The 14656-nt window shown below is 33.7% G+C and overlaps 1 protein-coding gene across 1 annotated transcript; it reads left to right on the top strand.

Annotated features, from left to right (window-relative positions):
• Positions 1 to 2511: 2511 nt before the first annotated feature.
• Positions 2512 to 14093, top strand: LOC140762823 (phosphoglycerate mutase-like protein 1). The gene is made up of 10 exons (XM_073100778.1): positions 2512 to 2734; positions 6738 to 6799; positions 6931 to 7038; positions 8177 to 8256; positions 10579 to 10741; positions 11164 to 11238; positions 11340 to 11428; positions 12861 to 12980; positions 13701 to 13745; positions 13829 to 14093. The coding sequence occupies exons 1-10, from the start codon at positions 2608 to 2610 to the stop codon at positions 13941 to 13943; spliced, it is 984 nt and encodes a 327-aa protein (XP_072956879.1). The 5' UTR covers positions 2512 to 2607; the 3' UTR covers positions 13944 to 14093.
• The last annotated feature ends 563 nt before the right edge of the window (positions 14094 to 14656 follow it).

Consider the following 14656-nt stretch of genomic DNA (forward strand, 5'->3'; position numbering starts at 1 on the left):
CTTTGTTTGCCACCAACTTGGCTTGCTTTTATGGATCGAGGGGGATGAACCAGAATATATTCCAGAACATATTCTTAGATGTTGGTCAAATTATAATTAGCTTTCTTGCTAAAGCTATTTCCTAATCAACTTCTACCTCCTCTTTCCAACCTACACACACACGAGAGAGAGAGAGAGAGAGAGAGAGAGAGAGAGTTTGTTTTCAATCAATCATTTTCTTTTGTATCTGTATCTTTAGGTTGCGTTTGGAAGCCAAATTGTTTTATCCCGAGCGGATTCATTTGATTGGTCAAATGAAGGAAATCACCAAGGATAACTTAGAATAAATTGAGGAGTGGAATACTTTCATCTTTTTATCTGTAATATTCATTACAGAAAATGAATATACTTGAGAATTTACTTTACCTTTAGAATGCAAATTTACTTAGGCTAGCTCAAGCTCGACTCAAATGTAATGAGCTGAGCCTAAATAAAATATCCGGCTCAAAATTCTTTTATAGTTGAGCTTGAACACAAATTTGCTTGTTTATATTCATTAGATATTTTTTTTTATGAATGACCCTTCCCTCCTCTCACTTTTCTTTGGTCTATAGCTAAAACCCACTTCAAGAATTTTTACATTTTATTTTACTCCTGGTCTCCATCTCCTCCTCTCAAATATTTAATTCACCTCTCTTTATCCTTTTCGTTTCCTTTATTATCTCTCATTAGCTAGTATGGTTTAACCATATACAACTCTCTCGACACCCACATGTCTTCCCATCTCACTGGACACTAGTCCTACTGGTTGTCACCCGTCTTCATCCAAAGATAAATGCCCTAATAGGGAGTGCAAATTCTAGCGGTAGAATTATTTGCTTATCACTTTGACGCCCGATTGATTGATCATTTGCCACTACATACGAAGGACCTCAATTCCCTGATTACCTAAAAGACAGTGAAAAAAAAGGAGAAAAATCCTCGGATGTAGGTCCATCACGGCCACTCATACTATATTTCGGCATGGGCATCGACATCATGGAGCATTGTTTTAAAAAACTTTTGCGTTAACACACATGCACACCCACGCTCCTATCTTATCTTATATCATATTTAGATATATAGATTGACTGCAAAAATTAAAACTATTGTACATATTAATGAATTAGTGGATTCTAATAGCTAATTGTAGTTCTTAACAAGAATGCATTCATATATTTTGTTTAGATTGTTGTTATTTATCTTATTTGTTTATTATTTACCCATAGAGACCAAAGAGATAAGGGCACAAAGAGAAAGATAGAGTGACCAAAGAAAAATAATCTATTCAATAAATCAATGCATACACAAGATACAAGTCATAAGTCTTTATTTATTAAAATTAAATTAAAGAGTCTGGAGATAACTAAAACTGAAATGTTTATCTAAACTAGTTTTTATACTTCTTTCATATTATATTACGTTTCTGTCCCAGGTAGAGTCTATATGAAAAAAACTTAAATAGAACAAGAATAGATTATGATGTCATTGATTTAATCTTTTTTGGTTAACTCTTTTGTCCAAATTTTATACAGAAAGTATATATTATCATAATACTCGTATGATATGAATAATCTTATTATTTTTGAGTAAATATTAATCTTCTACCCATATTTTGATACAATCATATATTTAAACGGAGGTACATTATGATAGTTAGATAATAAAAAATTTGAGCTTTGTAATTTTAGATAGCAGAACATGTTGAAAATGCATTGTGTGTTAAATTTAAAAAATAGGTTATAGTGAGTAAATTTAACGGAAGGAGAAGGACACTTTAATATTCATTATAGTGGTTTGTTGGATTAGGTCTCCTAGTCTGAGGACTATATGGTTGGTGCAATATGAGCTCAAAAATACTAATGAGATGTCCTATAATATGCTCATAAAAGGGTAAGAGTACGTTGAATCATAGCAAGTGATACCAAAGTTGATGGTTTGATTATTTTAAAGAGTTTTTTTATGATTAGTGTTCAAGTTCAGTTACACTTGATACGAAGCAAGAGTAGAGTCTTGATGTACCTCAAGATGTGTATATTTATACTTGCTCCGATAAAGTTCACAATACAAATATAAATTAAATAAAAAAAGGGGTGATTTAATTGTAGGCAAAACATAGGGGGGCAAATTTGTAATTTTGCACGTAATACTACTACTATTTGAAAGTATCATCCATTATTAAAAAGAATAAAGAATAAAATAAAAAATAAAATAAAAATCTTATCCTCTCCAACCGAACACCTCCGCGTGGTAGTCATCACTCGTAGAGGCGCCTACCACATGTCAGGCAGTCGTACGGTGAAGTTCCCATCTGGTGGCGACTTTGTATCACTTTAGGTGTCCGTAACGTTCACACCTTCCACACGGCTTATCCAACCGGCCATTCTCATTCTGAGTCAAAGCAAACCAGAGTCATCACACATGTGACATGTGACATGCACCACACCCACTAGTATAAATAATAATAATAATAATAATTATTATTATTAGTAAATTAGGTGTTCGCTAATTTCGAGGTCATTCAGGCAGAGGGAGGGAAAGGGGAAACTCCTCCACGATCCGTTAACATAAAGATCCGGGAAATATACCATGACCCTTTGTTCGCCTTCCTCTCCTCCATCCATTCCCTTCGTCAGATCACCTCCCCGCTCCAATTCCCCCCATAATCATCCTCGCCGCTCGCTCCCCACCCTTCGCTGCGCCTCCGGCTTCTCAGGTTAGAGACTCGCTCCTTCTTCTTGATGTCGTCTTTCTTTATTTCTTTCTTTGTTGTTAGAATTTTTGTACCGATGGGTTCGTTATTTGTCCCTGTGATGCTTTCTCTTCTTGACGTGCGTCTACGTGAGCATTGCGCTCTCGGATCTGACCCTTGTCTTCGACATTGCCGTTGACGAGTTTTTTTTTTCTGATTTGGAACTGTGCTCCCTTTAGTAGCGTAGCATCTTTTTCCGAAGGCTGAGTTGCAGGCAGACAGATTGGTGGAAACTATTGGGTTTTTTTTTGTGACGTTATAATTTGTTTAAATTGACGGTTCGACTTGTGCGAAAAGGAAATCCAAAAGTTTCTATTTTGTATATGTTTGATATGTAATGATGTGCAAGATGTTTGTTATATTGTTAATTTGGATATTCTAGACAGCATTGGTAATAAGGGAGGAGGAGCTTTTACTAATTGAAAGGATGTCTATCTAGCTTGAGTATCTCAGAAGATAATCATTGTGCAGAGGCACTAAAGTTCAGGCTTTTATGCTCTCTTTTCGTTTTCTTTTTCTTCTTATCTGTTCACTTTCTACAACAATTAAAATGGGATTTTGGTTTCCAGGCAAAGTAACCTTTTTCAGTTTTCTCTTCTATCTCTTTTGCTTGTTATTACACAATCTGGAATGGGAATTTCGTTTGGGCACACAGCTAAAATATAGTGTAGTATGGATAGGTACAGACCTAATCTCGTGCTCGTAAGGTGCAAATCATTGCTAATTTGCCCACATGATGGATGACACAAGTTTCTTCTATGACGGATAAATGTGGTATGGGCTGCTATAGCGCTGCATGATGTGCCATGCCATAAAGTTTTCCGCATGGTAACAACAAGGAGGTATTGAGAACCCATGACCTCAAGTCATTTCCTTGACCTCATGGTTTGTTATATAAAATCAAGTAGCTTAGTTAATACTAAGGATTACATCAAGATTTAAATAGTGTTCTTGTTCTCCAGCTACTGTGTACACATGATGTTAACTATTCGTTGAAAGTGATCGAAACAACCTTAATTTGAGTTTTGGCTGACTAGGAAGTTGCATTACATAACTAGCCATAACTGTTCTGGAGTGTTTCTAATTACCCAAAGCTGAGTGGAGATTGACTAAGAAGTAAGAACTGTCTAAAGCCAAAAGAAACTGATTGAGACTTGACTGAAGGACCTACTTTAGCTTTCACCTTTTGTTGAACACTACTAAGCCTAATGAATTGATGTTGGCTCCATCACAAACAAAAAGGAGGATATCCAAGGAGGAACTACGTTATGCAGTACATTAGAAATTTGCTCCCTTCCTCCTTTTCTACCTTCCCTCCATTCTTTTCTATCCTTTCACTTATCTCTCTCTGATTCTTTCTTTTTACTCCTTTTCCCTTTCTGACTTTTCTCTTTATTGCTTCAATTACACATAAAATATTTTCAGTCATTGTACTAATCACTTTTATTGCGAAATCTCATCGATTTTGAGTGATACATTAAACTTTTCATCTCTGCTGACATTTAACTGACCTACTAGCCTAGATTGGTAGTTAGCAAAGTGATTTGTGTCGGTACAACGGGACTGGCACTTGCCGAGGATTATTTGTCATTCCAGACCATACCTTTATGTCTTTTACTTAATATGTTGGGACTCAATTCTTTCTGTCATCAATGTTGAACAGGAGAAGACAATTGTACTTCATTGTTCAGATTATGGCCACTATCCATTATATTGACTCTTTTTTGGTGATCTATAATAGATATGTGAAGTAGATCATGATTTCTTTATCCTTTAAGAGAGATTCTTATTTGTGTTTAACATTACAAGTACTTTATCAGTTTATTGAGAGAGAGTGAATTGAGGTGATGATGACTAAAACTTACACAAAAAGAAACATTTTTTAACTTTTCAGTGATCATACATAAATTTAACTAGTCTGTGATTTTATATCTTGATGAAAAAAAGCGATGGAAAATAAGAGGTTATTTTTGTCAAATATTAAGATTACCTTGGTATACCTCTTAATCATTTGTCTGGTAGCAAAATATTCCATATTCTGTGCTTGCTGAAGGCCAGCATAATTAGAAGCAACAAGCTTATATCAATCTTGTGAAAAGTGTCTGCAGCATGTGGGTGGTCAAGCCACCGTATAGTGCATACGCATATGTAGGTGCATATGCGGTCTAGCAATAAAAATATTAAAAAGAACATATATAATTTACCTATCTGAAGTGTTAAAATATTTTAGCATAATTAACTAATAAATAGGTAAAAGGTGCAATGCAATATATGGAGAATATTGTTTTAAGAAAAGGTTAAGGCGCGTGTCCTTGAGGCTATTTGAGTCTAGGCACTTGAAAAGGCTATCAAATGGATGCCTGAGTGGTCAGTCGACACAGGTGAACTCTATAACAAGTATTAACTATTAAGCATAAAATACTATTCCTACTTGATCCCGAAACCTACATACCATTCATATTTCAAGGGGTTTCTAGTTCCTATTAAGTCTGTTTTTGCCATAGTTTTTAATATTCTCATCCTCTCTCCCTCTTTCTTCTTTTTTTGTTAAGGATGAATAACGACAACTATTATAGGGAAGAGCAACTACCAAAAGGCTATTGCTAATACACTGGACTACTCTTACGGTGTCAATAATGACCATTACTTTTATGCGAGGAACAACAACAATGATCCCCTGGCTGCCAACCTACTGCCTACAATTTCGTAGAACATTGATAAAGAATCATTGCCATAATATCCTATCCAGAAAAGGCACGCTACTCTCTAGTAATCATAAGTTTGATAAGTTTCACCAAAATAAAAATAAAAAAAATAATCACCCTCTCTCTTATGTAGGTGTTAGTTATAACTTATAAACAGTCGGGTATATACCTAATTCGCACCATTCTTTTTTCCTTTTTTACTTACTCTGCATTATCACTATATTCTTTTCACTTTTTTTCTTCATTTTCATAGAGTGCAGAGTGCTACTTTTTCTCTGCTAACAACATAGACAATAGTATATGATTAGCTATAGTTTAGTATGATACAAATAATTTTCATTTAATTTGTTTATCACTGTATCCTAGGTGTGTCATATCTTTTTTTTTTGGGGGATTTGCTGTATCATGGTATTCCTGTTGTATCTTATCCCAAATTCTTGTTACATAAGTTAATTGTTAAAAAATTTCTCCTTATAATTTTTATTTTGACCTCTCTTATTAGTTTTTCAAGGGTGTGGTTAGTTTGTGTTTTAACATCCTTCTCTTTTTTTACCTCTGTGGTTCTACCTAATGAATTCTGATCAGAATACTGCATTTTATTTTTATAAGTAATTGCAAATGAATATTTCAATATTTCCTAACATGTGCATGCGCAAATGATTAAGATTACAGAGTAATTAGTACAATAATGAAGCTTATTTCCCTTGGAGCCAATTTTTTTCATATGGGTAATGGATGCATGAGACAAGTGGAGAGACCATTGATAGGTCAATGCAGATTATAAGAATTGACCAGGTGCTCTTATTCTCAAAATATAAGGATTTGGCTCAGGATTGCCCAGAAGATTTTTATTGGTCTAGTGTCAAAGCTATAGATTCTTCTATTGTTGGGGTATTAAGTATTAACCTGTCGTTGTTCCACTTTATAGTTTCTAGAGCCTCCTATTGACTAATCTAGGTGCGGATGGTCCTTTCTCGCAAGGAGAGCTAGACAAATGATTTGTAAATTGAATATAAAATACTATTACCAAACAAGCAATTTGATTACCCTTATGACATGGATAATTAACCTTTTCAGATATAGTCACACATTAAGAGGCTGCCAACTCATCTATCTGCAATTTATTATGAGTTAATTGTGTCTCTAGTTAAGTTCAACTACAAGATCAATTTGTCATGTAACAATTAGTTTTATTAGAAGATCTGAAATGTAATTTTGTAATAACTAATGCTGTTACTGTGTTTTTTTTAATTTCTCGGCAGATATGGATGTTAGTGCTGGTTCAACTCTTTATCCTTTGCATCGCTGTAAAACCGTACACCTGGTTCGTGATGATCAAATATGTACATAGTAATCTTATTCATGATGACCGAATTCATCACTTGGGTCACATATCAAAATAATGCAGGACTTTACAGTATATTCATGTCATTTTTGTGTCATCAATATGTTCAGGTTAGGCATGCTCAGGGAATTCATAATGTGGAAGGTGAGAAGGACTTCAAAGCGTACATGTCCCCGGAACTGTTTGATGCTCACCTTACGCCTCTTGGGTGGGATCAGGTACTGTTTCATTGCCTTTCCTTGAAAAGTGTATTTTCATCTGCACTATTCTTGTTGCACTTTATTCCCTACTATTGCTCTATTGCTTGTTGAGGACAGTATCTACTCTAAGAATTCAGTGCCAACGTGTAGGAACTACGAAGTTCTAAAATCTCCTCTTGATCTTTTTTCTACAGCTCTTATTGCTTGTTTAAGTTGTCCTTCCTGACAACATTTCTGGTGGAAGTGAAGGAATTGACTGCCTGCATGGCATGCATGGAGTTTATTCAGAGTCCAAAATGTTTTTGCTTAATGAGAGTTTAAACCTGATAAATCCCTCCTCAACACAGACTTTTCTTTTACAAGTTAATAGATATTCCAAAGTTACATATTTATAACTAATAAGAAAGCATACAACTCTCAAATGTCAAACCATATCTAGACATGCAAATTGAAGCTTATGGTGGGACAGTGGAAAATATATAGATATGCTGGATCCTTCTAACTAGTTTCTGCTTCATGGTATCGTTTGGGAGCATAGTAATGATAATTTAATGATATTGGAACTTGGAAGTCTCATCATCTTGACCTACCAAAGAGGGAAGAAATGTAATGGTCGACAGTTAAAATTTTAAAACCTATTCGATGGCTTTCTTAATAACTCCATTATTAACCTAAAACCAATATATATTGTTGCCATCAAATTGCAGAACTTTGTGCCTAGGCTGCTTTTTTGTGCTTATCACTTTTTTCCTCCAATTTAAAGCTAGTGTCACATTGGAAGCTAATAGAAGACCTTGTCATTGGCATAATAGTCAATTTTTCCACTTTCCAGATCTGATGCATGGATTTTTTTTCTTTTTTTCCTTATCATCATCCTCTTCCATTTGGCAGGGGATTTCTTTTCTCTTATATCCATCAGGATCATTATTTGGAGGATCATTAATATATGTTGTAATGGTTATAAGCTGGAAAATTTCATTCAAAGCCCTTTATTCTAACATATGCTTTGTGAATCATAAACCAAGTCTTTTTTTTTTTTTTTTTTGCTTCCTTAATTTTTATTTTTTTAGTACATTATTAGATTCTTATAAGTGTAATTATCTAATTCTTTTCTGGTATACAATATAATTTGTTATTATGATGTGGCATGCTATAGGTTAACAATTTGCGGCAGCACGTTAATAGATGTGGACTTACCAAGAAGATTGATTTGGTTATTACTTCCCCATTGCTAAGGTGCTGATCTTATGTTAAGATGCTTTCTCATGTATATTTTTATCTTGTTGCTCTGCAAAGATTCTTCTTGGAATTTTTACTCCTATAAATCATTGCTGGTCAGCTAAAAGATATTTGTCTGGCTGAGAGGATTCCTACGATTTCTATGATTATCATGGGAGACTTGATTGACTCTTTTTGCATTTAATTGTTGGTTCTGCTTTTATAAAGTCCTTTAAGACTAAGAGATGAAAGCTTATTAAAGCAAGTTGAGCTTCATATATCTAACATTTGGAAGGTTTAAGGAACTTGCTGTGAAGGCATGCTCTGAGCTAGAAACTATTTTTTTAGATTTTTTTTAGTATTTACTACTTTCTTAAAATGTGGTCTAGTGCGAATATGTGATTTGAGTTGGGCCATTTTAGTTAGTTATACTACTGCATTAAGGAGTTTTAATCATATTGGGAAAATATTGATTCTACACATTTATATTTATTTAACAGATTACTTCTGTACACTAGACGGGAGTACCATCTATTTAATATGGATGTAAGAACTGCATGTCTACCTCATTTATTTAATTCATCATATGGTGCACATTTGTTAGAACAATTATTTCACAAGAGTATAATGCAAGTCTGTTTTTTTTTTCTTTGTGGCATCCCATAATAGCTCTTCTATTGTTTATGAGCACTTCTACATGATACTATGGCTACTTACCTTTTTAAAATTTTTGCTTTGGGCCACTATTAAGCATCGCTAGTCATGGTCTAATTAACTTTTTTTCACGACTATTAATATGGTCAGTTATGCTTTATGAAACAATATCTTAGAGGACAAATTACATGCTATTGAAACAAGTGTATCTAATATTAGGGTTCAGTTTTTCAGTTGAAGTATTTTGTTTTGTGATGTTAATCTGATTATCCACAAAACTCTCGCATCTCCAGGTATGAACTCCAATTGACCATCTGTACAGGTATGCATGGCTTATATTTAAAGTAAGATGGTTGCATGAGGAAGGGAAGCTTGTATGATATAATCCTACTGTCGTTACAACTTTCAAGAAGCTAAAATTGACCAACAGTTGCTATGTTTAAGGCATGCACTGACATGCCTCGAATATATGTTTTAGGATCTTTTATCCCTAAAAAGAGATTTTTAATACGAGTTTTTAATTTGAATATACATATTAAAGCCTACATTAGAGTCTTTTATCCTTAGATAATGTTATGAGTCATCTATTTTATTAAATGAATAGTTAATAGTTAAATGAATTTTAAATGGTCAATATTGACTAAGCAATAGTTAATAGTTAAATGAATTTCATATTTTGTGAGTGAATTTTTGGGGAAAAGTAATATTTCTATATGCTGAAATTTTAGGTAAAAACTATAAAACTTAAGTTCAAATCAACTCATATAGAGTTAATCTAACATGTTCTTATACCGATTTTGATTCAATTTGAATGAAATTGATACATTAATTTCAGATTTTTTTTGCAATTTTAGAAAAAGTTTGGGAAAATCCAAAATTTCCTTTTTTAGATCTTAACCTTTTGTCTTGGCTTTTCATTTTGGGGGATTGGTAGGAGGTCGAGCATTTGATTCCAAAATCTAGCTTTTACATAAAATCAATTAGTGCCTCTGACCTTAGGTTTAGTTTGGCATCAAAACCTATTCAACCAACTCATTTTGTGGACTAAAATTTATAATGATAAACACAAGTACATTTATATCTTAAGAAGCTTGTTCTGTAAAATTAAACACATCCAATCTCTTAACTAAGGATTTGGCATCTAGGTATAAATAAGGGTATTAGGGTGATTGGATGGTCATTTGAGGATGACTTGTATATTTTAAATGACTGAACTGGTTGCATGCTCATATATATGTTGGTGAATTTGTCTAGATATTCTTGAAGGTTTGATATACATAGTTGGTTTGATTTTTCAAGGTCTTAAGTTTAAGTGTGCTCCATTTTATCTTCTATTTTCTATTATTTATTCTTGTATAATGTGGAGGCCCCCCAACTCTATCATCATTTAGCATTGTTGGCCCGTTACTAACAACTTTGGCTTTTGGGTTAACTAGTTATTTCACAGATTTCATCACCAATATTATCTATATATGGTTTTTGCCCTTTCTTGAAGGTTGGAGACAGTGTACATTATGAATGAGCTTGATTAAAAATGAACTTCATATGGTCTACAAACTTTGGCACTTGCTGGCATTATTAGATCACCTTGGATTTCTCTGTTGTTCTGATTTATTATCTCCAAGGATGCATGATCTAAATAATTGTTCTAAATCTCAATCTAATGATAGTTGATTCATGTTACAGGACAATGCAAACTGCAGTTGGGGTGTTTGGTGGTGAGAGTTACATTGATGGCATAAATGTGCCACCATTAATGGTGGAAAATGCAGGGAATAGTTTTCGTCCTGCTATTTCAAGTCTGAATTGCCCACCTTTCATCGCGGTGGAGTATTGTCGAGAACACTTGGTATGCTTAGTTTCTTTCCACATGAGTAAGAACTCATACTGAATACAGAATTCTTCACTCAAGGCAGATCACCATCTTATAATATTACTTTACAAGAACAGTTCATTTGCTAGTTTGGTATCTTTCTTATTTGTCATTCTTTGTTCTTTTGTTCAAACATGTGAGTATCAGTAAATTATTAAGTAAGTAGATGGATCTTTTTCTAAATCTAAATCTTCTTTCTATATGAAGTTATGAACTGGAAAGTTCAGACTACAGATTTCTATGTTTAATATACTTTTCTTATTCCGAATTAACTTGGCATTTACAAAAGTAGAGCATCTTCTACTTGGCAAGAGAATGTAATATTGTACTGAAAGCAATATGTATCTTGTTCAAGTTATATTTTCATATTCTTATGTAGAATTTATTGTGAACTGCAGGGAGTTCATCCATGTGACAAGAGGAGAAGTATAACAGAATACCGTTCTCTTTTTCCTGCAATTGATTTTTCTTTGGCAAGTACCTTGAGCTGTTAACTGATAGTTTATCAAATAACTATTTCCATATATTTCACTACTACTGAAGCATCAGGGATAAGCTTTGACTTTCTTTTCAGATAGAAAATGACGAAGACGTGCTCTGGGAAGCAGACATAAGAGAGAGGAATGAAGATCTTGCAGCTAGGGGAATGAAGTTTATCAACTGGTAAATGGTTTTCCCTAAATGTAGTTCTGTTAACAATATGTTGTAAGCAAAGAGAAATTTTATGAGATCCTTATCAGTTATGGCATTGCTCATAGAGAAACTTCTTTGTACTTTTAGAACTGTGACACCAATAGAAAATAGCGGTTTCATACTTTCGTTCTGATCTGTCGTACATTGATGTATTTCATTTGCAGTCATTTTCACAATTGCCTTTTATGTTCTTTATGTAGACAATTATATTATATATTGTAAAGCTCAAACCTCACTTTATATCATCTTTTCTTATTTAGAGTCCTGATCCTCCTCTTTTACTTGCGGATACTATAATGATCTGATAATATTATTTCAAGTTTGGCTCATTGCCTATGCATATTAAGTTGTCCTGACCAAGAAGCATATTTTAATTTCTGCAAGGACCTCACCCCATTTATCAAGATAGTACTAATACTTATTTGTTTGGGACTGTATTTCTCTTATATGTGCTGAATTCATCTAGAAGCTAGATTTACTATTTCTTCATGGAAACTTGGTTTGATGTCAATATCTTGTTCAGTTGCTGTATGGTAAAATGGATAAGGATATCCTAAGCATATGTACTATGTATAAAATAGACAGTATGTATCTGTTATATATAAGCATCCACAATTAAATATGTACTTGTGCATACTTGTGTTTTTATTTATTAAGAAGTTATTGGTATAACATGTGATATTATATATTTAGCACATCTCTAGCTTATTCATCAACCAAGCTTACCATTATAATGAATTATCTATACCTCATGAGTTGATTGTGTCATAAAGTCCTAATATGAATTTGTTTCAAAGTCATAGCTTGCTCCAATAGAATAACATTTAAGGTTAAGTATGGTTACAAATAGAACATTCCCACCTAATAGGAAATCTCCATAAGTATAAGTGTATTAACTTTTACTATTTTTGTTTTGAGAAAAATCAGGTACTTTAATTAGTTGACAACTAGTCTACTCTTTTTCCTTTTCTCTTTAGCAATTTATTTGGTGAATAGTTAGTTTACATGTTAGCTTATGCAAACGTTGTAATTGAGACAAACTTTGAACCCATTATATGTATTTCTTGCTTCCTTTTTTTTCTATCTAGTATCATTTATTCAAGTTATTGTAGAACATACACAAATTTAGGAGTTTAATATGTCCATTTTTGCACCTTTTCAATTGTATCCAATATCCATTTTTAATTTCCAAAAAAAGTTTTGAGCGAAGTTTAATATATCTATACAACTCTGCAACTTGTGAAGACAAACATAACCATATGAAGTCAAATTTTGGAGTTTGCTTTGGAATATATATTCATCTCAATTCTCAAGTAATTATTGATGCTCCAATGAACTTCTAAAGTAAGAGAACCTTCCGAAGGCAACCTTGATTGGTCATATATGCTGTATATATTTCCAGGTTGTGGACAAGGAAAGAGAAAGAGATAGCTATTGTCACCCATAGTGGATTTTTGTATCACACCTTAAGCATGTACGGGAAGAATTGTCATCCATCCATTAAGGACGAAATCTGCAAGCAGTAAGTGTCTCAAGACTTGATGTCAGCTCTTTCCTTCTATTATTATAAATCTTGTAATTCAGGAGATATTTTATTTATGAGCAAGTAGAGTGGTCAAATAACCTCAACTGATTGCAAGCTGCGAGTCGTATGACGCGAGCTCACTCATTTTAGTAAATGACCAAAAGAGAGCCTAACTTTCTGTGTTGTTTTTCTGAGACCGAGCAACTCAATTTAGCTTGTATGCATTGACAGAAGAATTTTTATATCTAAACTTTTGGCCCACTTTTTCAGATCTAATTTGATTACTCTGTTAGTAGAGTTAGTCCCTGCAGACCTGATGACTTACAGTTGGAAATCTTCTGGGGCACAACAATTATCTGCTGCTTTTTCAGCAACCCACTCATTTTTTTCAATAATATGTGTGTTCATCTTAACATTCTTCCCTTTTAGTGATAATATACTTGGAGAAGTGATCATTCACTAAGATAAATTAGACAAGGAGAGGCATATACTATATATCATGAAGTAAACACCAATGCAATTACAAATAGCTAAAAAAACTAAATACAATTTTTCGACTTCATCAAAAACAAGTGAGTGACAGTGCTTTACAGCAAAGAGTGAAGTTTATTTTCTTTATTCTTTTTCTCATGCATCTATTTTCTGAAGAAATAAAGAGATAGAGTATTTTCTCGAGCTATTGGTACCAGAAATTTATATATTTATGGTTCTCTGCAGCTTTGCCAACTGTGAGCTCCGATCTATGGTGTTGGTTGACAGAAGGTGACACTTTTCTAGATTCATTAGGGGTTCCTTTGTCTGTTTTATGATGCTTTTGCTAAGGATGTCAAATGATTGTTTTGCAGTATGCTGGGTTCGGATCCCTCAAGTAGCAATTATCCTGGAAAGATTCCACAAGGCCTTGATCGTCCGAGTGATGTTGCAAATGAAAAGCACCCGGAGAAAAAGTTACACACCTAATTAGATCCTAGAATATTTATATTGACATTAGCAAGTTGGGTATTTGTTAACAATTTTCTTCAAAGAGAGCATCAATAAGTACATCTAAGGATCATTCTTCAAGTGAATCAATTGATCTCAAATATATCTCCAATGTCTTACTGCTGAGAATTGCTTTCCCTAGCTGGTGTTATACATCAATCTGCAGAAACTTGTGCCAAGCCAAACCTAAGAGCTACACTAATGAATGATATAAGATGTTATGGCAACTTAGCCGATGGAAAATTTTCTCAGAAAAACGTTGCCAATGGAAATTGAGCAGCATTAAGTTTGATTATGGAGCAGAGCTTTGCGATCTTAGTTTTTTTTAGCTCTTACTCCGTGTCAATACTTCTTACTTGGGATACACTTGTCAATGCAGTGCAGCTATATATAAGTCAATGCCAACTCTCTGGACATTTAGTATATGAATATGAAATTTCCGTCCAAGTGTAGGTGGATTTGGATTCGTTATCTTCTCTCCTAAATTTGCCTTCCTGATCAACCTCTCTCTCTCTCTCTCATATCTTTTTAGCCTGCAAATTCTCTGGGCTTCTCTCAACGAGAATATGCATATAGAGGGAGGGATTAAGGACATCCCTATTAATAAAAGTCATATTATTTGTTATTTGGTATTTTGCTGATGATATCATACTCTTGTGAAGCTGCGCCTATCAAAAGTGTTGTTGGACAAA

The sequence above is a fragment of the Typha angustifolia genome, chromosome 7 (assembly GCF_048772165.1).
Source record: "Typha angustifolia cultivar Huaian chromosome 7, ASM4877216v1, whole genome shotgun sequence".
NCBI lineage: Eukaryota > Viridiplantae > Streptophyta > Magnoliopsida > Poales > Typhaceae > Typha > Typha angustifolia.

Excerpts from the sequence above, each read along its gene's own strand:
- LOC140762823 (XM_073100778.1), top strand. The coding sequence starts at position 2,608 with ATGACCCTTTGTTCGCCTTCCTCTCCTCCATCCATTCCCTTCGTCAGA. Across the intron at positions 7,039-8,176 it reads CGCCTCTTGGGTGGGATCAG|GTTAACAATTTGCGGCAGCA; the intron begins GTACTGTTTCAT and ends GGCATGCTATAG. Across the intron at positions 11,239-11,339 it reads CTGCAATTGATTTTTCTTTG|ATAGAAAATGACGAAGACGT; the intron begins GCAAGTACCTTG and ends CTTTCTTTTCAG.